This window comes from Oncorhynchus kisutch, linkage group LG8, assembly GCF_002021735.2.
Source record: "Oncorhynchus kisutch isolate 150728-3 linkage group LG8, Okis_V2, whole genome shotgun sequence".
NCBI classification, from domain to species: Eukaryota; Metazoa; Chordata; class Actinopteri; order Salmoniformes; family Salmonidae; genus Oncorhynchus; species Oncorhynchus kisutch.
In genome coordinates this window covers 51,799,158-51,825,232 of record NC_034181.2, presented here as the reverse complement: position 1 = coordinate 51,825,232, position 26,075 = coordinate 51,799,158, and the positions used below count along the sequence as shown (strand labels likewise).

General features: G+C 42.6%; 1 protein-coding gene, 2 long non-coding RNA genes and 1 other non-coding gene across 4 annotated transcripts in view; 3 read left to right on the top strand and 1 right to left on the bottom strand.

The window, feature by feature from the left end:
- The window catches only part of LOC109895569 (bifunctional glutamate/proline--tRNA ligase), a 63,332-nt gene that overhangs the window by 26,560 nt on the left and 10,697 nt on the right, over positions 1-26,075 (top strand). The window contains exons 13-28 of the mRNA XM_020489353.2: positions 652-762; positions 1,148-1,284; positions 8,376-8,583; positions 9,151-9,263; positions 9,596-9,707; positions 10,019-10,357; positions 10,620-10,826; positions 11,021-11,239; positions 11,885-12,100; positions 12,382-12,650; positions 14,118-14,169; positions 14,548-14,757; positions 14,934-15,006; positions 15,250-15,329; positions 16,367-16,468; positions 22,925-23,080. Of these exons, the coding sequence (XP_020344942.1) occupies positions 652-762; positions 1,148-1,284; positions 8,376-8,583; positions 9,151-9,263; positions 9,596-9,707; positions 10,019-10,357; positions 10,620-10,826; positions 11,021-11,239; positions 11,885-12,100; positions 12,382-12,650; positions 14,118-14,169; positions 14,548-14,757; positions 14,934-15,006; positions 15,250-15,329; positions 16,367-16,468; positions 22,925-23,080 (2,604 nt within the window). The remainder of the gene's footprint in view (positions 1-651; positions 763-1,147; positions 1,285-8,375; positions 8,584-9,150; positions 9,264-9,595; positions 9,708-10,018; positions 10,358-10,619; positions 10,827-11,020; positions 11,240-11,884; positions 12,101-12,381; positions 12,651-14,117; positions 14,170-14,547; positions 14,758-14,933; positions 15,007-15,249; positions 15,330-16,366; positions 16,469-22,924; positions 23,081-26,075) is intronic.
- On the top strand, positions 16,477-21,630 carry LOC109895570 (uncharacterized). Its single transcript, XR_002256002.2, has 2 exons — positions 16,477-17,445; positions 20,912-21,630. It is a non-coding gene; the product is annotated as an uncharacterized LOC109895570 (long non-coding RNA).
- Positions 16,640-16,774, top strand: LOC116374907 (small nucleolar RNA SNORA5). Its single transcript, XR_004210932.1, has one exon. It is a non-coding gene; the product is annotated as a small nucleolar RNA SNORA5 (small nucleolar RNA).
- Positions 21,530-22,611, bottom strand: LOC116374859 (uncharacterized). Its single transcript, XR_004210839.1, has 2 exons — positions 22,502-22,611; positions 21,530-21,796 (listed from the first exon to the last, which is right to left on the bottom strand). It is a non-coding gene; the product is annotated as an uncharacterized LOC116374859 (long non-coding RNA).

Genomic DNA, 26,075 nt, shown 5'->3' with positions numbered 1-26,075 from the left:
TATTCACTTGCTTTTGGCAGACATATTTTGGAAGACTACTAGTATCTATAAACTTTGATTAGGAAAACCTTTGGTGGCACCTGCATACCTGTATATAACATGACAGCAGTGCATTGTTAGGCTCGGTTTTTACTTGGCTACAGGATGTGAAACATTGAAAGGTCCTCCTCTCCCCATGGTTATAGATGCTCCCATTTTGCCTTTAGTCTGTGTAGCTGGCAATACATACTGCAAAACTGGATCCCCCTCTACGTTCTATCCTCCATGTCGTCCCTGTACTCTGCCACCACCATCCACCCCTTCTTTTCTTCCTTCAATGGTGTGTATGGTGAAAGTATTTCTGTTCACTTGCCCAGAAAAATACTATTTTGACACTTGAGCCAAGCTGTACTGTGCTGGGTTGGGTATTTTCCTTTCACATTGTTGTTTCCAGCATGGTTCCAACAACAATGGTAGATGCATAACCAGGCCAGCACAGTACCCCTCTGCTCTGTAGGCTCAGCTGGTTAGTGTGAAATACGTTGAAGATGTTCCGGTCCAATTGAACTGTCCTCTGTGGACTAGTCTTCAGTCAGGATATTGAATGAGTTTATATGTCTACACAGGATATCATTGCAATAATGAACCTCTTTCATTTCTGTGTGTCTGTAGATTATTGACCCAGTGGCCCCCAGATACACGGCCCTGTCAGGATCCTACTCAGTCCCTGTTGTCATCCCTGAGGCAACAGAGGAGATGAAGGAGGCCGTCAAACACCCCAAGGTACCCTGATGCCAATTATTTGCACTGAAGTGGCACACTATTCCCGATAAAGTACAATACAAAAGCCAAAAGTAGTGCACTAAATAGGGATTATGGTGTCATTTTGGACAAAGCCTGACAAGATAGAAGTATTGCACCCCAATCTAGTGTTCAGCAGCCAAAGTATGACATGTATATTACTCTGACAATGCTAAGAGTTCCTCTCACAATCAAAATAACTCAGTCGAGTTGAGTGTGTATGTTGTGAATTATCAACCAACTTAATCTTTCCTAAATTAATAACCAAATTAATATAGTCAAATAAACTGCCAAATCAACCAAATATAGTCAATCAATCATACCATCTGCTACTAAACCTAGCAAATGTATTTTTTTACCCTCCCAGAACACAGAGGTGGGGATGAAAGAGGTGTGGTACGGACCCAGGGTGCTGGTGGAGGGGGCAGATGCAGAGACCTTCACAAAGGGAGATATGGTCACCTTCATCAACTGGGGAAACATCATCATCACCCAGATCCACAAGTAAGATTGTGATCCTACCTTAAAGTTCAACTTATAAAGCATACATACAGGCTTCATAAGCACCATACAAATGCTTCTCAAATCATCTATATGAGCATGTCATACTTTTAAAATGGTCTATAAACATTATGGATGTGCATATTTCCCTTTCAAGACCATTTGATACGTATCTAGATACATGGGCTCCGATACGATAACATAATAAATGACATTGGTTGTCACTCAACTGATAAAGCCTAATTTTGCGCAAGCCATTTTACAAATGTTTGAATGCTGAAAGTGACTCGCGGCCAACCTGTCATTGGTCAGCATGCGAAACAGTGCGCAGTTTGACTAGGCTACTGATATTGCCTGGGTTGTTCAGGATGCAAAATAACTTGTAGATCAATGACTGTCAACACAGTTACATGCCTAGTTTGACACTAAAGTAGAGGATACATGAGTTGTCACAGAAGATTAGGGATATTTTCGGAAGGTTGAAAGAAAGTAATACAAGCAACAACAACAAAGTAATGTTTCAGTCGATGTTATGACCAATGCATGCTACATTTGGATCAGTTTGGGGTCCCGTGGACCAATGCACTCATCTTAAACATTTGAACTGGGTACCGATGCCTATTGGTGAATCATTACATCCCTAATAAACAGTGCGTTATGTCAGTGGTTCTCAATCTTGGTCCTGTGGACCCATTTTTGTTTTTGCCTTGGCCCTACACACCAACTCACCATTAAGCTTTGAATCAGATCATTTGAATCATCTGTATAGTGCTAAGGCAAAAACAAAATTGTGAACCCCTTTGAGTCCCCAGGAACAGGCTTAAGAACCACTGCGTTATGTCACATTTGGCAATTCACCCAACCGTGGGAATTACGTCAAATGAAATCTAATTTTGTCACATGCGCCGAATACAGACCTTACAGTGAATTGCTTTCTTACAAGCCCTTAACCAACAATGCAGTGAAGGAAAAAAAAAAAAAAAAAAGTAACAAAGAGCAGCAGTAAAAAGTTTAGCGAGGCTATATACAGGGGTGACTAAAGTGACTAAGCATAGATAATAGCAGAGTAGCAGCAGTGTAAAAGAGTCTGGGTAGCCATTCGATTAGATTTTCAGGAGTCTTTTGGCTTGGGGGTTAAAGCTGTTAAGAAGTCTCTTGGACCTAGACTTGGCGCTCTGGTACTGCTTGCCGTGCGATAGCAGAGAGAACAGTCTATGACTAGGGTGGCTAGAGTCTTTGACAATTTTTAAGGCCTTCCTCTGACACCGCCTAGTATAGAGGTCCTGGATGGCAGGAAGCTTGGCCCCAGTAATGTACTGGACCGTACGCACTACCCTCTGTAGTGCCTTGTGCTCGGAGGCAGAGCAGTTTCATTCCTAGGCAATGATGCAACCACTCAGGGTTAGAGGTCGACCGATTAATCTGAATGGCCGATTAATTAGGGCCGATTTTAAAGTTTTCATAAGAATCGGAAATCAGTATTTTTGGACAGCAATTTGCCAATTTTAAAAGGTATTAATTTTTTATATTTTTTATTTAACTAGGCAACTCTTGGAACCACCCCCCCGGATCTGGGATAATTGTCATCAACTACGCTAAATAGCATAGTGCAACGGTCAAATAAATCCTACTAGAAAATATTAATATTCATGAAATCACAAGTGAAATATAGCGAAACACAGCTTAGCCTTTTGTTAATCACCCTGTCGTCTCAGATTTTGAAATGATGTTTTACAGCGAAAACAATATAAGCGTTTGTAAGTTTATCGATATACTGACAAAACATTATGTACACCTAGCGGCAGGTAACTTGGTCACGAAAATCAGAAAAGCAATCAAATTAATTGTTTACCTTTTGATGAGCTTTGGATGATTTCACTCACGAGACTCTCAGTTAGACAGCAAATGTTCCTTTTGTTCCATAAAGATTTTTTTAAATATCCAAATACCTCTGTTAGTTTGATGCGTTATGCCTAGGAATCCACCGGAAATAGCGGTCACGACAACGCAGACAAAAATTCCTAATTATATCCAGAATATCGACAAACATGGCAAACGTGTTTTTTATAATCAATCCTCAAGGTGTTTTTCAAATATCTATTCGATAATATATCAACCGGGACAGTTGGCTTTTCAGTAGGACCGGGAGGAAAAATGGCTACCTCTGTTTAGCGCAAAAATCACACTGAGAGCCAACAACCGACCACTTACGCAATGTGGACGTTTACGCTCATTCTTCAAAATAAAGGCCTGAAACTACGTCTAAAGGCTGTAGACACCTTAGGGAAGCCACAGAAAAAGGAATCTGGTTGATATCCCTTTCAATGGGCAATAGGGATGCATAGAAAGGCAGGGGTTTCAAAATAAGAGTCACTACCTGCTTTCGCCTGCGATATCAGTTCTGTTATACTCACAGACATTATTTTTACAGTTTTGGAAACTTTAGAATGTTTTCTATCCTTGTCATTTATATGCATATTCTAGCATCTGGTCCTGAGAAATAGGCAGTTTACTTTGGGAACGTTATTTTTCCAAAAATAAAAATAGTGCCCCCTAGCTTCAAGAGGTCAAGAACACATTCTTATTTTCAATCACGGCCTAGGAACGGTGGGTTAACTGCTTCGTTCAGGGGCACAACGACAGATTTTCACCTTGTCAGCTCGGGGAATCCAATCTTGCAACCTTACAGTTAACTTGTCCAACGCAATAACGACCTGCCTCTCTCTCGTTGCACTCCATAAGGAGACTGCCTGTTACGCGAATGCAGTAAGCCAAGGTAAGTTGCTAGCTAGCATTAAACTTATGTTTATAAAAACAATCATAATCACTAGTTAACTACACATGGTTGATGATATTACTAGATATTATCTAGCGTGTCCTGCGTTGCATATAATCTGACTGAGCATACAAGTCTGACTGAGCGGTGGTAGGCAGAAGCAGGCGTGTAAACATTCATTCAAACAGCACTTTCGTGCGTTTTGCCAGCAGCTCTTCGTTGTGCGTCAAGCATTGCACTGTTTATGACTTCAAGCCTATCAACTCCCGAGATGAGGCTGGTGTAACCGAAGTGAAATGGCTAGCTAGTTAGCGCGTGCTAATAGCGTTTCAAACGTCACTTGCTCTGAGCCTTCTAGTAGTTGTTCTCCTTGCTCTGCATGGGTGACGCTGCTTCGATGGTGGCTGTTGTCGTTGTGTTGCTGGTTCGAGCCCAGGGAGGAGCGAGGAGAGGGACTGAAGCTATACTGTTACACTGGCAATACTAAAGTGCCTATAATAACATCCAATAGTCAAAGGTTAATGAAATACAAATGGTATAGAGGGAACTAGTCCTATAATTCCTATAATAACTACAACCTAAAACTTCTTACCTGGGAATATTGAAGACTCATGTTAAAAGGAACCACCAGCTTTCATATGTTCTCATGTTCTGAGCAAGGAACTGAGCAAGGAACTAGCACATATTGCACTTTTTACTTTCTTCTGCATTATTTAAAGCAAATTGAACATGTTTCATAATTTATTTGAGGCTAAATAGATTTTATTGATGTATTATATTAAGTTAAAATAAGTGTTCATTCAGTATTGTTGTAATTGTCATTATTACAAAAAAGAAAATTGTCCTCCAATTATCGGTATCGGCGTTGAAAAATCATGATCGGTCGACCTCTAGTAAGGATGCTCTCTGGTGCAGCTGTAAAACCTTTTAAGGATCTGAGGACCCGTGCCAAATCTTTTCGGTTTACTGAGGGGGAATAGGTTTTGTCGTGCCCTCTTCACGACTGTCTTGGTGTGCTAGGACCATGTTAGTTTGTTGGTGATATGGACGCCAAGAAACTTGACGCTCTCAACTTTTCCACTACAGCCCCGTCGATGAGAATGGGGGCATGCTCGGTCCTCCATTTCCTGTAGTCCACAATCATCTCCTTTGTCACGTTGAGGGAGAGGTTGTTGTCCTGGCACCACACGTTCAGGTCTCTGACCTCCCTATAGGCTGTCTCATCATTGTCGGTGATCAGGCCTACCACTGTCGTCATCAGCAAACTTAATGTTGGTGTTAGTCGTGCCTGGCCGTGCAGTCATGAGTGAACAGGAAGTACAGGAGGCGACTGAGCGCACACCCTAGAGGGGCCCCTGTGTTGAGGATCAGTGTGGCCGATGTGTTGTTACCTACCCTCACCACCTGGGGGCGGCCCGTCAGGAAGTCCAGGATCAAGTTGCAGAGGGAGGTGTTTAGTCCCAGGATCCTTAGCTTATCTCCCTCACTAGCTTTAAGCACCAACTGTCAGAGCAGCTCACAGATTACTGCACTTGTACATAGCCCACCTATAATTTAGCCCTACTTTCCCTACTGTATTTAATTTTTATTTTGCTCCTTTGCACCCCATTATTTTTATTTCTACTTTGCACATTCCATTGCAAATCTACCATTCCAGTGTTTTACTTGCTATATTGTATTTACTTTGCCACCATAGCCTTTTTTTGCCTTTTACCTCCCTTATCTCACCTCATTTGCTCACATCGTATATAGACTTGTTTATACTGTATTATTGACTCAATGTTTGTTTTACTCCATGTGTAACTCTGTGTCGTTGTATGTGTCGAACTGCTTTGCTTTATCTTGGCCAGGTCGCAATTGTAAATGAGAACTTGTTCTCAACTTGCCTACCTGGTTCTATAAAGGTGAAATAAAAAAAATTGATGAGCTTGGAGGGCACAATGGTGTTGAATGCTGAGCTGTAGTCAATGAATAGCATTCTCACATAGCTGTTCCTTTTGTCCAGGTGGGAAAGGGCAGTGTGGAGTTCAATAGAGATTGCGTCATCTGTGGATCTGTTGGGGCGGTATGCAAATTGGAGTGGGTCTTGGGTTTCTGGGATAATGGTGTTGATGTGAGCCATGACCAGCCTTTCAAAGCACTTCATGGCTACAGACTCATTATAAACCATAACATAATCCTATAGATTTGTGAAGCATTTATTTTGTTCTTGATGCTTTTATGTATGCTATATAAAGCCTTCATAAATGGTTCTTAATTTAAAGTGGGATCGGAAGATATTTTTTAGATGTGCAGCTTTTTACAGAAGGCTATTCCAGAGAGCTTTGACTAGGCAAGTGTTCACCTAGTCCCAGGAAACGGCAGTACCAGCTAAGCAGTGAAACACTCAATTAAACTAATCAAGATCACTTGATGCGTTGTGTGTGTATTTATAAAAATATATTTTTTTATTTAATCTCAGCCCCCTTACCGCAGGAGGCCTTTTGCCTTCTAAGTAGGCAGTCATTGTCAATAAGAATTTGTTAATAACTGACTTGCCTAGTTAAATACATTTTTAAATAAAATATGCTGTGGCTCTCCACATGCACTAGCCTAGATGTTATAGCTACACCATGTAACTAATATACAGTGCCTTCAGAAAAGATTTAGACCCCTTGACTTATTCCACATTTTGTTACGTTAAGGCCTTATTCAAAAATGGTTTAAAAAAAAAATCTTGAGCAAAAATCTTGAGCATTCTGCACACAATACCCCATAATGCCAAAGCGAAAACATTTTTTTTGTGCAAATGTATAAAAATGAAAATAATGAAATTACATTTAGTAAAGTATTCAGACCCTTTGCTATGAGACTTGAAATTGAGCTCAGGTGCATCTTGTTTCCATTGATCATTCTTCAATGTTTCTACAACTTGATTGGAGTCCACCTGTAGTAGATTGAATTGATTGGACATGAGATTTGGAAAGGTACACCTGTCTATATAAAGATCCCACGGTTGACTGCATGTCAGAGCTAAAACCAAGCCATGAGGTCAAAGGAATTGTCCGTAGAGCTCCGAGACAGGATTGTGTCGAGGCACAGATTTGGGGAAGGGTACCAAAGCATTTCTGCAGTGTTGAAGTTCTCCAAGAAAGAGGAGAAGGGCCTTGGTCAGGGAGGTGACCAAGAACCCCATGGTCACTCTGACAGTGCTCTAGAGTTCCTCTGTGGAGATGGTTGTCCTTCTGGAAGGTTCTCACATCTCTGCAGCACTCTACCTTTATGGTAAAGTGGCCAGATGGAAGCCACAGTAAAAGGCACATGGCGGCCTGCTTGGAGTTTATCAAAAGGCACCTAAAGACTCTGACCATGAGGAACAAGATTCTCTGGTCTGATGAAACCAAAATTGAACTCTTTGGCCTGAATGCCAAGCGTTATGTCTGGAGGAAACCTGGCACCATATCTACAGTGAAGCATGGTGGTGACCGCATCATGCTGTGGGGGTGTTTTTCAGCGGCAGGGACTGGAAGACTAGTCAGGTTTGAGGGAAAGATGAACAAAGCAATGTACAGAGATCCTTGATGAAAACCTGCTCAGGACCTCTGACTGGGGCAAAGGGTCACCTTCCAACAGGACAACTGCCCTAAGCACACAGCCAAGACAACGCAGGAGTGGCTTCCGGACAAGTTTCTGAATGTCCTTGAGTGGCCCAGCCAGAGCCCGGACTTGAACCCGATCGAACATTTGTGGAGAGACCTGAAAATGGCTGTGCAGCAACACTCCCCATCCAACCTGATAGAGCTTGAGAAGAATGGGAGAAACTCCCCAAATATACAGGTGTGCCAAGCTTGCAGCATCATACCCAAGAAGACTTGAGGCTGTATTTGCTGCCAACGGTACCTCAACAAAGTACTGTGTAAATGGTCTGAATACTTACACTTACTTATTTTCTAAATTAGTAAACCTGTTTTTGCTTTATCATTAGGGGGTATTGTGTGTAGATTGAGGGTGGAAAAAAAATATTTAATACATTTTAAAATAAGGCTGAAACCTAACTGTGGAAAAAGTCAAGGGGTCTGAATACTTTCTGAAGGCACTGTATATTTTCCTAATGTCTTTTTCTCACTCAACGTCACTAATGTGTCACATTAAAATGCATTGACTCTAAGTAAAATGTTGCCAAATGTACAATGATGGTAAAAAGACATGTCAACTTCCTAACTCCTACCCCCCCCACACACACACACACACACACACACACACACACACACACACACACACACACACACACACACACACACACACACTCTCTCTACCTCACTTGATCTCTGTGATCCAGAGATGCCAGCGGTAAGGTCACCTCCCTGGACGGAAAACTGAACCTGGAGAACAAGGACTACAAGAAGACCACCAAGATCACGTGGCTGGCCGAGACCCCCCGCGCGCCCCTGCTGCCCACCGTCTGCGTCAACTACCAGCACCTCATCACCAAGCCTGTCATAGGCAAGGAGGATGACTTCAAGGAGTACATCAACAAACAGAGCAAGGTGGGTGAGCAAGGGTGGGATGGGTCAAGTGTAGGGGGGTGTGTGAGTCAAGGGTGTTTGTCTATGCGATGTGTGTGTGTGTGTCATGTGAGGGAGTGTTTTTATTTGTAAAAATGTTATGATAATTAAGTATATTCCTCCTTCGGGGATCAGGTTTTCAGCTTGACCACCCCCAGCCTCTGGAATGCCCTGCCGGACCACTTCCTTTAAAAAGTCGCCTAATGACCGTTGGAAGGCTTTAGGAAGGCTTTCTGTTGATAGCGGTGCTCCTTGGTGGTGTTATCCCTTGTAGTGTCAGCTGGCCTGTCTAGTTAAAAAAAAAAATGGATTTGGTGTTTATTTTATGAACTTTTGGAATATTCTGTATAATGAAATGTGCTTTACCAATGTAATGTATTATTATTAAAGCACATCATTCTGCATAGAGCAGATATCATTGACCAGTATAGAGGAACACTCTTCTAATCCTTCGGAAGACTGAAAGGGTTTTCCTTTTTCTCCTCACATCCCTCTATCACATTCTCGTTCTCTTCTTCACATCTGTCTCCCATCCTTTCTTTCTGTCAGCTGGAGGAGAAGATGCTGGGAGACCCCTGTCTGAAGGACCTGAAGAAGGGTGACATCATCCAGCTGCAGAGGCGGGGCTTCTACATCTGTGACCAGCCCTACGAGCCAATCAGGTTCTATCTCCTCTACAAGATATTTGACTAGTTGATTTGACTGTGACTGTGTTTGGGCAAGTGGGAGGGATGCGTGGGTGGATGGATTGACGGTTTGATAGTTGGATGAGATAATAAATAAATGGATGGATATTCTCTAAAGGAAAAGCACAATAACTCTTCAAAATGAAGTACTACTGCATTGTTCCAGAGTGCGTCTGTATTAATACACTGTCCCTGGTAACTAGACTAGACTTGGGCCAGAGGATTGGATGGGTGCTACATTTCCTAAATGCAGAAGCACGTCGTTCCAGTGTCTGTATTACTAACGTGTCCCTGGTGTTGTCACCCAGTCCCCACAGCTGTAAGGAGAGTCCCTGTGTGCTGCTGTTCATCCCCGATGGCCACACCAAGGAGATGCCCACCGCCGGCTCCAAGGAGAAGTGCAAGGCCACCACCACCACAGTGAGTCTTAATACTTACTCCTCTATTTCCCCTCTTCTAGAGTTCTCCTTTACTGCAACAGAAAGAAAATAACTATGGGCTCATCTCAATAGTCTGAAGTGGCTTCCTCTACTTGTCTCCTCCTTTATCTGCACTGATCTGAAAATATAGGATAAGTCAAATTAATATAGCTGAGGCTCACCTGGCGATGTGCTTCCACCTGATTTTTCCGAAACACCCTGTGTTCTTATAGATTCATGTAAATAATTTGATTATTGTAGATTTTGTAACATTTCTGTAATATAAGGAATAAACTCCTTGTCTCCTCTTAGGTTCCCTTCCCAGCCACGTGCAAAGGCGCTCCCATCTCTGCCCCAGCTAGCGATGCCTGTGCCGTTTTCTCCGGCATCGTAGCTCAAGGTGAGAAGGTACGCGATCTGAAAACCGCCAAGGCCCCCAAGGAGAAGGTGGACAAAGTGGTAAAGGAGCTACTGTCACTCAAGGCCCAGTTCAAGCAGCTGACTGGCCAGGACTACAAACCAGGCATGGCTCCACCCGCCAGCTCCACCACTCAGAAGGCCGCAACCCCCGCACCTTCTGCTGACTCCATCTCCTGCCCCTTTGCTTGCATCACCCAGCAGGAGGAGCTGAAGTCTGAGAAGGCTTCCATGGTTTGAGTATATTTTTCTTGTTTATCATTTGGCTCTTTTTTTATTTTAATTTTTTTAATGGATTAGATTTTGAATCCTGAGTTGAAATAGCCTGCTACACAATTAGAAGTAGTTCCACTTTCTTCCACGAGTGGAAGAATTAAACATTATTCATTTCATTTTTGTTTTTGATGCCTCCTAGTCACAAGTTAAAATATTTTCTACCTGTAGAAATAAGAACTAGGTTACTTTTTTAAAACGTTTTTTCTCTCTCTCGGACCAGGTTGATGCTGTAGTCAAGCAGCTGCCGGATTTTAAAGCTGAGTTCCATCAGATCACAGGCAAGGAGTACAAGTCAGGGATGACCCCTCCTTCTGCTGCCCAGGCCAAGACTGCTCTCTCTGCCTCATCCTCTCCCTCAGGCCTATATGAACGTGTGACTGAACAGGGAGACACTGTGAGGAAGCTTAAATCTGAGAAATCAGCGAAGGTAAGGAAGACAAGTTCAGTATAATGCTTTACTTTTAGCCTGCAGGTATTGGGAATTATGCGGTTATAGTACATTGTAAGACTTGTCTCTCATCTCTATTTGCTCCAACCGTTCATAACTGTTCTCTACATTTTACCTTTGATTAGAACATTACATCCCTCTAACCACTGTATTTGATCAATCTCTCCACAAAGGACCAGGTTGATGCTGCGGTGAAGCAGCTCTTGGACTTGAAGGCAGAGTACAAACAGGTGACAGGTCAGGACTACAAGTCAGGAACTGCCCCAGTCCCTGCTGCTGCCCCAGTCCAGAGCACCCAAGCCCCCACAGTCACATCTGGCTCAGGCGTCTATGAACATGTGACTCAGCAGGGTGACTTGGTGAGGAAGCTGAAAACCGAGAAGGCCCCCAAGGTGAGGCCAACAGGAAGGAATGATAAGCTGGCATTCATTAGGCACAAGTTGGATAAAATTATTCATAAATGATTATAGATAAGATAGATATGCTTTATTAGCCCATATGTGATGGAAATATGTCTTCTGTATTAACCCAACCCTCCGATATACATACACACACTAGTCTGGAGGGATAATTGACATGCCTGCTCTATTTCAACATTCTTTACAATATGAACCCATCAGAGTCTAAGCCTTGTCTAAGCCAGGGGAGGAGGTGGGGGGTTCTACTATATGGCGTTTTAAGGTCATACCAAGGATCATTTAGCTATTTGATTTGGAATTTTACGGCCCCTTGAAGTATCCCCAGAAATATATACACTAATTATTTGATAAAATTAGTTTTGGTCTTACTGCTATTAGCCATACAAAGGCATTGTATAACATATTCACTACATGGAACAACAAATAGTCCCGACAACATATCAAAAGGAAGTTTGTTCTGAAATGTCTCTTATATCTAAGATATATATTTTTTAAGTATCCTGATCTTTCTTATGTTTTTAACCCCATATTTTGGGCATTAACAGCTTTATTAATTCATTTACGGTAGTTTAAAAGAAAGTGACATGAACCCTTCTGTTTTTGTCCACTCCCTCTCAGGACCAGATGGACGCAGCCATCAAGCATCTGCTGTCTCTCAAAGCAGAGTACAAGCAGGTGACTGGCCAGGACTACAAACCAGGCATGGCCCTAGCCACCAGCCCTGCCCCTGTCCAGGCTAGCCCCGCCCCCATCTCCTCCGTTAAGGCGCTCTTCTCCCAGGTGTCCCATCAGGGGGAGTTAGTGAGGAAGCTGAAGTCGGAGAAGGCTCCTAAGGTTAGTGAGATTTAATTTCACCTCATGTAAATCTATGCCCAAAAGTGCTGAAAACATGTTGACCAGAACAAGCTATTCAGATGAGGAATGCTGACATTTTGGCGCATGTACAAGTTAGAATAGCTAGCTAACGTTGGCAACTGTAGCTACTTGTGCCAATGTTAAATGATAATCAGATTTCAATCTTAATATTGTTATTCAGGGATAGTCCTGATTGTTGAGTAATTAAATGCAACAGACCGCATAACTCAACCAATGTAAAATGGCATCCTTGTAACCAGGACCAGCTGGACGGTGCCGTGAAGCAGCTTCTGGCCCTGAAGACCCAGTACAAGGCCCTCACAGGAGAGGAGTATAAACCTGTGGCTTCCGCCGGAGCCTCGGGCGGAGAGGACAAGAACCGCAAAGACCGAGAGAACAAGTCTGAGAAACAGGGAGGTGGTAGTGGCGGGGGAGAAGGGAAGAAGCAGCCCAAAGGAGACAAAGTCAAGGAGGTCTCGTCGGGAGGCGCAGGGGGAGGAGGAGAGGGGGGTCCCAAGAAACAGACACGGTGAGAGGGATGGATGGGTGGATGAAGGGGAGAGTGGGAAGCAGAGATGGATGAATAGAGATCATTGGTACTTTAATGGAGTGGAGATTTGAAAATGGAATGATAGATGGCAGAAATCAAGGGAGATGGTGATGAATGTAGGCTGAATGTGGATGTGGTCCTGTGTGACTCAGTTGGTAGAGCTTGTCGCTTGCAATGTCAGAGTAGTGGGTTCGATTTCCTGCTGGGGTCAGCAATACGAGAATGTGTGCACGCGTTATGATATTCTTACCTGTGTGGTTTGATCTGCTGTGCCGAAGGCCCAAAACATTGCCCTTGGACAGTGCTGTACTGTCAGAGCCTTCAGAGGAAGCCTAAGAATATTTCAACCGAAAATTGAAGGTTTAAGTGATTTGAAAATTACATTAGTCTTGTCGATCATGATTCATCTCTTGTGTTCAGAGTGGTGTCTGGGGTGGGGAAGGGAAAAATGAAAACAGGAATAGCTATCCAATCAGGGTTTTCGGTTTCGGTATCTGAGGAGAAATCTTCCCCTGACCCTACCAGCAGGGCCTTGGATTGACGACATGATTAGCCAATCCGGTTTTGATATGTAGTGCCCTGTGGCTCAGTTGGCAGAGCATGGCACTTGCAACGGCAGGGTTGTGGGTTCGGTTCCCACGGGGGACCAGTATGAAATGGTATGCACTCACTACTGTAAGTCGTTCTGGATAAGAGCGACTGCTAAATGACGACTAAAATTGAAATCATGTAAATGTAGTGCAGTGGAACAGTTTTATTTTCAATGGACATGCATATTTTGTCATGGCATTTCTCGACTGTCATGTTAGTGACAACATTTGCCGTCTCTACTTAATCTAATTTCCGTACGTCGGTTGGTGTCCCCCATGGGTGCATTCCCATGGATTCAGGGCCGAGCTAGCAGACGGGTTGGTGCTGAAGTTGAGCAGTTTTCCCAGGCCCAGAGCTAGGTAGCTAGCTGGCTACAGTAGACGCTACAACATGATAGACTGTCTGTTTTCAACTTATTCATGGCTGGTTGTTGATAAAAATCATGCTATTGTAGAAAAGTTATCTTGGATTTAAAAGCAAAGGACGAACATCTTATGATTCACCATTTTAACTGTACCGGAAGATGGATTTCTGCGTAGTGTTTGCACTGTTCTGTAGGGATGAGTTTGATTAATCTGTCTAATTCTTCTGTATCTATTTGAAATAGGGAATTGAAAAACACCAATTGAAGTGATATTTTCCATTGCTGGGCATAGATTTCACTTCTCTAGATACAAAACATGGCTTTCCCTCTGCAATAGACAAGTCACCATGTCTAGTATGCATGCACAGCTCTTCCTATATTTTGGCCCCAGCAACCATCAACTAATCGATAAAATAGAAAAGGTTGTTGAACTCATCTGTAGTATACTGTGTGGTTTTCATATCTGATTTCTGTGTATTTTCCTCATTTAGACTGGGACTGGAGGCTAAGAAGGAGGAGAACCTGTCTGATTGGTACTCTCAGGTGAGTTTTTACACCTGTGCGAGTGATTATTGCCCCAGTATTTGGACTAGCAGTCTAAACTCTACTAAAACCAGTAGTTTTGGGATTGTCACAAACCTCTTGGACTGAAGCCCAATTCCATTTCTACTCCTTGTACACTCCCCCTGGTGGATTTAAAAGGATGTGAAAAAGTAATTGGGAATAGGGCCTGGAGCTCGGGTGTGCACTTTCACACTTCCTGTCATTGATTTAACAATGGTGGAAAGTCCCTCCAGCCAATGATAACACCAATCTAGTGGTTTTAGATCCATTAGAGGATTGGGAAAAGGGTGGAGAATCGGAATGCAGCCATGGTATAGGGCTCAAGACAAGTATCTACCTTCATATCTGCCCCTCCAGGTGATCACTAAGGCGGAAATGATTGAGTACTACGATGTGAGCGGCTGCTATGTGCTGCGGCCCTGGTCATACTCCATCTGGGAGTCCATCAAGGAGTTTGTTGACCGCGAGATCAAGAAGTTGGGCGTGGAGAACTGCTACTTCCCCATGTTTGTCTCACAGGCTGCCCTGGAGAAGGAGAAGTCCCACATCGCAGATTTTGCCCCTGAGGTGGGTGTTGCGATGTGTGTATGGGGTTGGATGGGGGGGGTGTCAGTGTTTGGAAATCCTGGTCCTCGCTTCTCAAGTGATGTGTGATCACCATATTTCTTGTCATACTGAAGATCCCCCTTTAAGTGATTTGACACATTTGTAGTGAACTGTGTTTGTGTGTGTGCTGCCTTCAGGTCGCCTGGGTGACGCGGTCAGGGAACACTGAGCTTGCCGAGCCCGTCGCGATCCGACCCACTAGTGAAACTGGTAAGACAAACACACCTGACCACTTCTGTCAGACTTTAAAGTTAAACTTTGACACATTGAATTTCCAGATGCTTTTCACTAGGTCTCAAAGAACTACATTGTACAGGTGTAACTCACGACACAACGTATCTATGGATATTTTCATACAAGGCGCTTACTACTTCTACCCTCTCTATGCCATATATGTATTCATTTACTAATTCACACCCTGACCAATGCATCCTTCGTCTTTTCTTTTTACAGTAATGTACCCTTCCTATGCCAAATGGGTCCAGTCCCACAGAGACCTCCCCATCAAACTCAACCAGTGGTGCAATGTTGTGGTCAGTGTCCAATCCACAAATTATAATTGTCATATTCACCATCACTGTTCCGGTCAGTACAATTTCAAAATGGAAAAACCTACTGAAAATTGAAGACTTCAACCCTGTCCAGTATGTCAACTGTCTTTTTTGTCAGAACTGTTTAGGACAGTGGTCACCAACCAGTTGATCGCAAGGCATTCCCAGTCGATCACCAAACATTTCTGTAGAAAAGCCAACAAAGGCTTGCGCTCCTTTTTTAAATGTTTTATTTGTGTTGCATTGTGAATAGTTGCACTTGATTCAGAAGCCCTGCGCACTGGGTAAGCACAGTTTTCCCATTTTAAACCATTTTATTTGTCTGAAAAGACTAAATCCGCCTACCCGATGGACCAGGAGATCTATGGCGAACTCGAGTACGCCTACAGCGCTGGCCAATCGGATCACTCAAATTATCGTGCCTGGAGAGCTTCCACGACCCTGGCCACAGCAAAGTTTGATCGGCTACTAGCCTAAGTAAGATTGAAGCACTTAAAACCATGACCACAGAGAGACTGTCAAAGAATACAGGGGGAAACGTGATCTGACTGGGATCATTTTGAATTCCAAGTCGGAAACTGGGGTGTCTTTCTAGAGCTCGGACTTTCCGACCTGAAGATCACTGATGTCGAGTTCCCAGTTGTCTTGAAAGCACCATGACCATCAGATACAGTTAAAATCAGTCCAGTAAAATAAAAAGCGAATTATTTCAATTCATGCCCCGCAGTGCCTTGCAAGTGCTACTGCAAGTGCTACACTAACTGATCTATTTTATTAAAGCTTGAGTTTTGAAGTGTAATGAGAATAATAATATTTGCAGGCCAGGCGCATATCCAATATGCTTTCATAATGTATAAGGCCTGCTGCCCAAACCTCATTCCTACTGAATTGTTTGTATTAGGTTAATGTTGAATTTAAGTAATGCTTGCTGTTTGACTGCGAATGTGATCTTTTCAGAATGTATTGTGATTTTTACTATTTCTCTAATTTCTCTTTTGCTTTCTCTCACTCACCCCCAGAGGTGGGAGTTCAAGCACCCCCAACCCTTCCTGAGGACCAGAGAGTTCCTGTGGCAGGAGGGACACACGGCTTTCGCCACCAAAGAGGAGGCCGCCGAAGAGGTAACGAGGCCAATTTATTATTAACCGTCCATGAGACTAGTTCTTACTTCTCTCTTGTGAATGTTGAGTAAAAAACATAGAACTTATCATGTCTGGGGAGTGCATTCAAACGATGCTTAACGTTGTTATTTTTTTGTGTAAATTGGATTTAGACGCATGTATTTGAAAGTTTACAGTCTTGTCAAATTCAGTGTTTCTTTGACAATGGACCACCCTGACCAAAATGGCTGCCACTGTGAACCTGTAGTCCATGGGCCCTGGATCTCTTTTCCATGGATTCTGGGGATACATTTGAACTACACTTTGGTTACTGTTGCTAACTGACAAGCTTTGCCTTTTATTTTCCTGTGAAAATGGAGAAGTGCATAGTAATAACGCTAAGGGAACTCCCCAATGAGGTACTAAGTTACTTTTGGAGACAACCATCACTTATATCAGATTGGAGCAAACTAAAGGATCTTCAGTATGCCTTTTGAAGGCTGTATTCACAAAAAAATTATGCAGGAGCTAAACACAGCAAGCAGGAGGAATAGGATAGAGGCAAAGTCTACAGGACCCAGTGTAAGAGGGAGAAACACCACTAGCTGACCATTGAGGCAGAGGCAGATGACAAAGGAGCACCATTGTTCCTAAACTGCAGGGTAGGTCTCACAATCATTTAAAAACCAAACTCATACAATATCAGCTTCAGCTAGCTGTTTTGCTAACGTAAACAACCAACGCCCTGCCCTCGCTTCAACAAATATAGTGTTCTATGCTAGCTCCACAGGTTACTGCTCGCATGTTGTTGGGCTGATCCACACCTTGGCCCTCTGGAGAGCCCCAGATGAAATGTCCACTACAAGCTTGCCACAACAGTTGCATAAGTCAAGAGGAAAGAAGATTGATTCCTATTGAAGCCTATTACAGCGGTCAGGGTGGCAAAGGCAAAAGTGAGTCGGAAAAGAAGACCAGTCTACTGCAGTTACAACTGATAGGTGAGCTACACGTGAATGTCTTGTTTACAATCTCTAATGCATGTTGTAATCAATCCAACCAAGAGGGTATTATAACCTAGGCAAGTCCATTATCTTTCACTGTTAGCTACATATCAAAGAAACCCATGTTAGACGTGGGCAGGTACTTACTGTATTGGCACAAATCTATGGTGAGCAGCAGAAACAGTAGGGTATGCATAAACAGATGTCATCATGATTTCACCTTCATGTTTGCATGCTTATGTTCCTAGGACAGTGTCAAAGTGAACAGATTTACATTTACTGATGAATGTGTAGCTGGAAGTTGGACAGCATACTAACCACAAAGCATATCTTGTTTTATGTTTCCTCATCTGGAATTGGGGATTTTACATGATACTACTTTAAACTTCTTAATTTTGGCTATTTCCCTTTCCACGTGCACCCTATGCTTCAAAATGTTTGTCATCTCAGTATTTGTAGGGAGGAATGTTCAGATTAAGGCCAATTTCCTCCGTCTTTCTCGATGAGCACGGTTACATGCACATAATATGATTGGATCGTCAGATTTATATAATAGTTTGATTAAAGTATTTACATTCTTTGCAAGAAGAACGATTTCCCTAATAACTCTGTTTCCATGGACAAATCTGAAATCAGGCTACCTGATGGCACTCTGATAAATGCAGACAATTGGCAACCAACAAACATTCCACCATGTTATTTTTGAGAAGCATATTGGATTCTGAGTTTGGACATATAAAGGTTGTGAAAACTACTTCTAAGACGCATTCGTTCCGAATTCACTTCAGTCACACTAAAGAGGGAGGCTGGCTCGGCTGGTGCTAGCAAATGCGCAGATCAAACCCACCACTGGAACGCCCATTTAAGCTATTTACATGTCCGAATCATTCTAAAGATTGCTCAGAAAACAGGTGTTTTAATCAGCGTATGCTTACTTAGATTTGGACCTTAAGACAATTCAAGATAAGCAGAGTAAGATGTTTACATGACTATTGCATAATCTGCCTGCTTCCATAGTCAGTTTAATATCGAATTATTACTGTGCATGTGAACATACTCATTGAAAAACCCCTCGTCTGCCATAGGCCCATCACCTCTAAGGTAGCCACATTGAAGCCAATTTTGCAGTAGCTCTGTGATGTTACTGTTTACACAGGATCCATTTCTGAGAGATAAATATTTTAAAGGGTGAATGCAAACATAAATGAGCCACATCGGTCACAGACTATCAAGAGACCTCAGTGTGTTGATAGACTTAAATTGAATAAGTTTGGCTTTGAAGTTTTCAACCTCCACTGAGTCTCAGTAATCCGAAGGTTAGCTATGTTAACAAATACATGTAAAGTCCAATAAACAATGCCAACAAGCTCATTGTAAACTTTTTGTACAGTCTCTGACCAGAAGTATTTGCAGGACAGGAAACCGAGCTCAAAGTTATACAAGTAACAAAGAAATTCTACTAACAGTTTGCTGCATGCACAAAATAAATATTAGACAGCAAGGCTCTTGATCCAGGAGGGGATTCTCTGCTGTTACCAAGGAAAGTTTTCTCTTTTTCTGAAGAAGCTAACCACTTAGCTAGATAGCTAACTAGGTAATACATTGACAAACCAAATGCACAACTGCTAAGCATTTAGCACATGTTATACAGTTAACTTAGTTAAAAGATATCTAACTAGCTGGCAAACATTTAGTTGTGAATTCCATGCTGTAATTATATCACCTGGTGCTGCACAACAGTGAGTGACTCACAAGGCTCCAGTCTCGTAGTTGTATGCTTGTAAACAAACACCATGTGACTGGGGACTACTGGTAAGCTTCATAATGGAAAATTATGTGACGGGTGAAAGAATGCAATGTTTATCTCCTAACGTATTGCACAAGTTCACTGCAGATATTTACTGAAATTATCTACAAATATTAAAATGTATAAAAACTTCAAATTAAATAGTTTGAAATTTATTTATATAGCCCTTCGTACATCAGCTGATATCTCAGTGCTGGACAGAAACTCAGCCTAAAACCCCAAACAGCAAGTACTGCAGGTGTTGAAGCACGTTGGCTAGTAAAAACTCCCTAGAAAGGCCAAAACCTAGGAAGAAACCTAGAGAGGAACAAGGCTATGAGGGGTGGCCAGTCCTCTTCTGGCTGTGCCGGGTGGAGATTATAACAGAACATGGCCAAGAAGTTCAAATGTTCATAAATGACCAGCATTGTCAAACAATAGGTCTGGGACAGGTAGCACGTCCGGTGAACAGGTTAGGATTCCATAGCCGCAGGCAGAACAGTTGAAACTGGAGCAGCAGCACGGCCAGGTGGACTGGGGACAGCAAGGAGTCATCATGCCAGGTAGTCCTGAGGCATGGTCCTAGGGCTCAGGTCCTCCGAGAGAGAGCATACTTAAATTCACACAGGACACCGGATAAGACAGGAGAAGTACTCCAGATATAACAGACTAACCCTAGCCCCCGACACATAAACTACTGCAGCATAAATACTGGAGGCTGAGACAGGAGGGGTCAGGAGACACTGTGGCCCCATCCGATGATACCCCCGGACAGGGCCAAACAGGAAGGATATAACCCCACCCACTTTGCCAAAGTACAGCCCCCACACCACTAGAGGGATATCTTCAACCACCAACTTACCATCGTGAGACAAGGCCGAGTATAGCCCACAAAGATCTCCGCGACGGCAAAACACCAAGGGGGGGCGCCAACCCAGACAGGAAGATCACATCAGTGATTCAACCCACTCAAGTGACGCACCCCTCCTAGGGACGGCATTTCCAAATACGGTTATTTCCAAATACCCTGGTATATCTACACCCAAGCCTACTTTGCATTAGCAATGAGCTTGGTTTCTTTAACTCGGTGCAATCTAGCATTGCAAAGGTCGTTGGAAAATATCTCCTGTAGTTGTCTAGCATGTTTTCTGTGATGTTGTCCTTGTGAGGCCATACAGGCAACTGACCTAGCCTGTCCAAAATAAAGTCCATTGAATAAAGTGCTAACACTTTGTAAATCCATATGAAATGTACAAGCCAAAAATTGTCTTAAGTTTCATCAGAACAGGCAGAAACTGCATCTGCCAATGTACTCTTGTATGTCAAGGGGATAGTTGTCTGTGGGGATATGTTTATTATTTGGTAATGTGTGAAATGTGCACAAGTTATTAAATTGACCATAAGTTAACCCAGTGCAGTATTGGGAGAAGTTGGGGGGGGACACTGATGTTATTTACTGACTCTGGCGTTAACCGGTTAGGGGTTAGTCCATTTCCTAATACTTTTTAGCGAGTAGAATCTTTAAGCTCATCCCTTCCTTTTCTTCTTCCAACTGGGGATGCTCCTCTATGTACTCTGGAAACACAAAATACACTGATAAACATTTGAATTTCTACCTTACATGATTTAAACAAGTTGGTGCTTTGTAAAAGCTGTTTTTCCCCTGTTCTTTTGCAGCTCCCACTATTGGAGAACAGCACCACCACCATCCTCCTCCAACCCTACGGATGAGTTCCCAACATTTCCTCAGCCGCCAACAACCAAGATGTTTCTCTACAGTTCTGAATGAAAATAAGATATTACAACAGTGATATAATGATCTCCCAGTCTGAAGCAGAGGCACTGGAAAAAGAGACAAGATGGCAGAGCAACAACACCCGCCATGGTGTCTGCTCCCAGCCACTTACTTAATCTTTTTAAGAGGTTGTGCTCCAAGGTAGCAGACTGACAGACTTGCCACCAGCATGCAGAGGAAGAAGACCGTGCAGACCAAGGCGATGACGATAGACCTGGAGCTTGAGCTGCTTACAGCAGCACCGTATACTGAAGTCACTGGGCACAAAGTGTTCCCATGTGGCTTTGTTGTCAACCACCACTCCCTCCATTTAGGCATCTCGTGACAGGAAAGTCTAGAGTAATGAGAACCCAAGCAACAGCTTCTGGAAATAAAATGCCCAAACAAAGTCAACTTTACTGGTAGTAAATCTCTCTGTCAAAGAGCTGATGGTACCTATGCTTACAAACCTAATCATGAGTTCCTCTACCATAGTATGGGACAAATGGGAATCACAGGGATGCCGTGGGGTGATTTTATTTGTCATGTGTAAAAATGACTTTCACCTGGAGTGTGTCCACTTTAATGCAGAAAAGTGGGATAGCATGAAAAGCCAGCTGGACTGCAGATTTCTTTTTTTTTTAAGCATTTCTTGCCGGCCCTGTGCAGATAGTTCAACAAAGGAGGAATTATCATCTCCGGTATCCTCTGGTGATTTGGTTGCTGTCTCTCCTGTGGTGTTAGTGGAAGCTGCATCTTGCACAGGGCTCTACGCTGACGTTTTTTTCCTTAATTAAAAAAAAAAATAGGAGCACAATGAAAAATGTGAGGTGTTGAAGCTACAATCTTTAGTTTTTCTAAGCGCATTGGAATTCCTAAATAAAAATTCCAGGTTGCACAATAAAATATTTAAGCGCATATGCACGTAAAATGGCCTTAGAGCCAGTAGAGCCCTGTTGCACATCAGATCTTAATCTGTAGATACGGGATGATACAAGTAATGTTATTCATCCAGATATTTAGTGTTAGGGTTATATTGTTTCAGTGGTCTTCTGAATAAAATTTGTAAATCAGACATTTGCGGCCTACATTGTACTTGTGATTACATTAACTTATGTATGAGTTATGTAAGTTGTGTATAATTTATGTATATGTGAGAAACTTGCCCCCTGGTGTCTGTCGATATTTGGTCATGTATGATAGGTTTGGCAAAACCTCATATTACAGTACAGCAGCTGGATTTGGGTACTGAAGACTTGGATTCCCATCAACACATTGCGGAACGAAATTAGCCAGCTAAAGATTTGTGATACATATAATCTAACAAAGCTAACTAGCTAGCTAATGTTGTTAACAAGGTAGCTAGCTAAGTTAGCAATGTTTAGCTTAGTTGTGTAATGTTAAAGTTGTTGCTGAATTTGTCTAGCCATTTAAAAAAATATATATATATTGTGATATCACACATTATGCAAAAGATTAACATAGTTGCTTACCTTGGCGCAAACATATATGCATCCTTCATTATTTTGCTTGTGTTCAACTGTGCATGAAGTTGTCCACAAAGCTTTTTCCACAATTTACACGTCTCTCCATTAGAGCTCATGGAAGCCGTGAGGATTTTTTCTGACGTGTCCGAGTGGTTGGTTGGTTGGTTGCGGTTGTTAAGCTCTGATTGGACAATTGCTGTTCGAGAGCGGAGTTTAGTGAAGGGTTAATTAGGCCTAATACAATTACCATTATTGTCCATTTGCACAGAGATTGACATTGTTGGTGGATGATTTCAGTGATAACTTAATGTTAGGGTAGCTAATACCTCCCAGTTTCAGATTTCTTTTCCAGTTACATGCCTTCTGAATATGGTAATATTTGTAATAAAAACTGACTACTCTTCTCCCTCCTCCTGTGCGTGTGTCCAGGTGTTACAGATCCTGGACCTGTATGCGCGGGTGTACGAAGAGCTCATGGCCATCCCCGTGGTAAAGGGCAGGAAGACTGAGAAGGAGAAGTTTGCCGGAGGCGACTACACTACCACCGTGGAGGCCTTCATCTCTGCCAGTGGCAGAGCCATTCAGGTACTCTTGAGGTTTGCACACATCGCACTGAATATGTGTCGTTCAGCGTAGTGGTTTTTAAGGATAAACCACTGTAGACGTCTGACTCACAATTTTTTACTCGATTCTACATGTAAAATCGGTGCGCACTTTTGCAAATTACTTTCAGAGGTGTACGAATAACAATACGCTAGAGCCCTTTGACGCCCGATGTCCACCAGATGCATATGCGTTTTGTTTTGCCGAATGTCTTACCTGCATTTTCCGTACTTGATGCACATAATGGCATCAGAGGAGGAGATGACTGCCGTTTTACAGTCTCCAAACCAGTTGTGATATTGTGTTTTTTTTCGTATCATTTGTAACTTATTTTGTACATAATGTTTCTGCCACCCTCTCTCATGACCGAAAAGAGCTTCTGTATATCAAAAGTGACACATCGTACACGAAGGATTTATTATAGACACCGGACAAGGCCCAAATCCCTGTCATTCACATGAAGAAGAGACTGAGATGTAGGTTGGGGTGCCTTGTAAGAATCCGACGGCGAGTGGGTAACCCACCTCTACCATCAGTCCAATTGGCCAACGTGCAATTATTGGATAATAAACTGGATGAGCTTCGATGAAGACTATCCTACCAACGGGACATTAAAAACTTTAAAATCTTAGTCGTGGCTGAACAACGACATGGACAACATACAGCTGCCTCCGGTAACACAAGGGGTGACGGCCTGTGTCTAGTTGTCAATAACAGCTGGTGCATGAAATCTAATATTAATTAAGTCTCAAGGTTTTGCTCGCCTGAGGTAGTCTCGTGATAAGCTGTAGACCACACTATTTACCAATAGTTTATCTACTATTTACCATAACAAACTGTCACGAGAATTTTCAATCCCAATGATGATGATAACTGACAATCAATAGCTCTGACCAATCCCCGAGATCTGTAAGACCATGGGTTTAATAATAATTAGTCACTCAGCTTATGCAAAAAGAGTACAGTTTATTCAGAGAACATTCTAAAGTCCATTATACAAAGACATCCATTCTATAGCTGTGCACATACTTCCACACAAACAGTAGGTATCCTACGCACATACTTCCACACAAACCGTATGTATCCTATGCACATACTTCCACACAAACAGTAGGTGAGTTTTATCTCTATAGTTCTCACCACTGTGTATCACTGCCCAGCCGACAGTTCCATTCCCCCGAGATTAGGGAAACCTTGAGAAGTACTCCCTATGCTCTCATAGGTTCCTCAGAGGCCTAGCCAGGTCGGTAGAAACAGTTTTAATTGTTCTTCGGTATTTTCCTAGGCACCCACATACAAGTTCAAATCCAAAGCAACACCTTGCTCAGACAGTCTGTGTTTTTCCACTATACAGATACATTGTTTAACCTAATTCCGACTAAAACTACACACATCAGATTAGAATTTTATGATTCTAATCAATTTCATACAGTTATAAGGTTTCAGAGTGTAATTATTTTATCATTATCTTTCAACATATATGTTATTTTATCACAAACCTATGCTGGCACTAAGACCACACTCAACGAGCTGTATAAGGCAATAAACAAGAGAATTCTCATCCAGAAGTGGCGCTCCTAGTGACCGTGTACTTTAATGCAGGCAAATTGAAATCCATTTCACCTCATTTCTACCAGCATGTTACATGTGCAGCCAGGGGGAAAAAACTCTAGACCACCTTTACTCCACACAGAGATGTGTACAAAGCTCTCCCTCACCCTCCATTTGGCAAATCTGACCATAACTCTATCCTCCTTACTTGTGCTTACAAGCAAAAACTAAAGCAGGAGGTAACAGTGACTCACTCAATACGGAAGTGGTCAGATGCTAAACTACAGGACTGTTTTGCTAGCACAGACTGGAATATGTTCCTGGGATTCTTCCGATGGCATTGAGGAGTACACCACATCTGTCATTGGCTTCATCAATAAGTGCATCGACAACGTCGTCCCCACAGTGCCTTGCGAAAGTATTTGGCCCCCTTGAACTTTGCGACCTTTTGCCACATTTCAGGCTTCAAACATAAATATATAAAACTGTATTTTTTTGTGAAGAATCAACAACAAGTGGGACACAATCATGAAGTGGAACGACATTTATTGGATATTTCAAACTTTTTAAACAGATCAAAAACTGAAAAATTGGGCGTGCAAAATTATTCAGCCCCCTTAAGTTAATACTTTGTAGCGCCACCTTTTGCTGCGATTACAGCTGTAAGTCGCTTGGGGTATGTCTCTATCAGTTTTGCACATCGAGAGACTGACATTTTTTCCCATTCCTCCTTGCAAAACAGCTCGAGCTCAGTGAGGTTGGATGGAGAGCATTTGTGAACAGCAGTTTTCAGTTCTTTCAACAGATTCTCGATTGGATTCAGGTCTGGACTTTGACTTGGCCATTCTAACACCTGGATATGTTTATTTTTGAACCATTCCATTGTAGATTTAGCTTTATGTTTTGGATCATTGTCTTGTTGGAAGACACATCTCCGTCCCAGTCTCAGGTCTTTTGCAGACTCCATCAGGTTTTCTTTAAACAACACTTTTTATGGATATCTTTAAGAAATGGCTTTCTTCTTGCCACTCTTCCATAAAGGCCAGATTTGTGCAATATACGACTGATTGTTGTCCTATGGACAGAGTCTCCCACCTCAGCTGTAGATCTCTGCAGTTCATCCAGAGTGATCATGGGCCTCTTGGCTGCATCTCTGATCAGTCTTCTCCTTGTATGAGCTGAAAGTGGGACGGCCAGGTCTTGGTAGATTTGCAGTGGTCTGATACTCCTTCCATTTCAATATTATCGCTTGCACAGTGCTCCTTGGGATGTTTAAAGCTTGGGAAATCTTTTTGTATCCAAATCCGGCTTTAAACTTCTTCACAACAGTATCTCGGACCTGCCTGGTGTGTTCCTTGTTCTTCATGATGCTCTCTGCGCTTTTAACAGACATCTGAGACTATCACAGTGCAGGTGCATTTATACG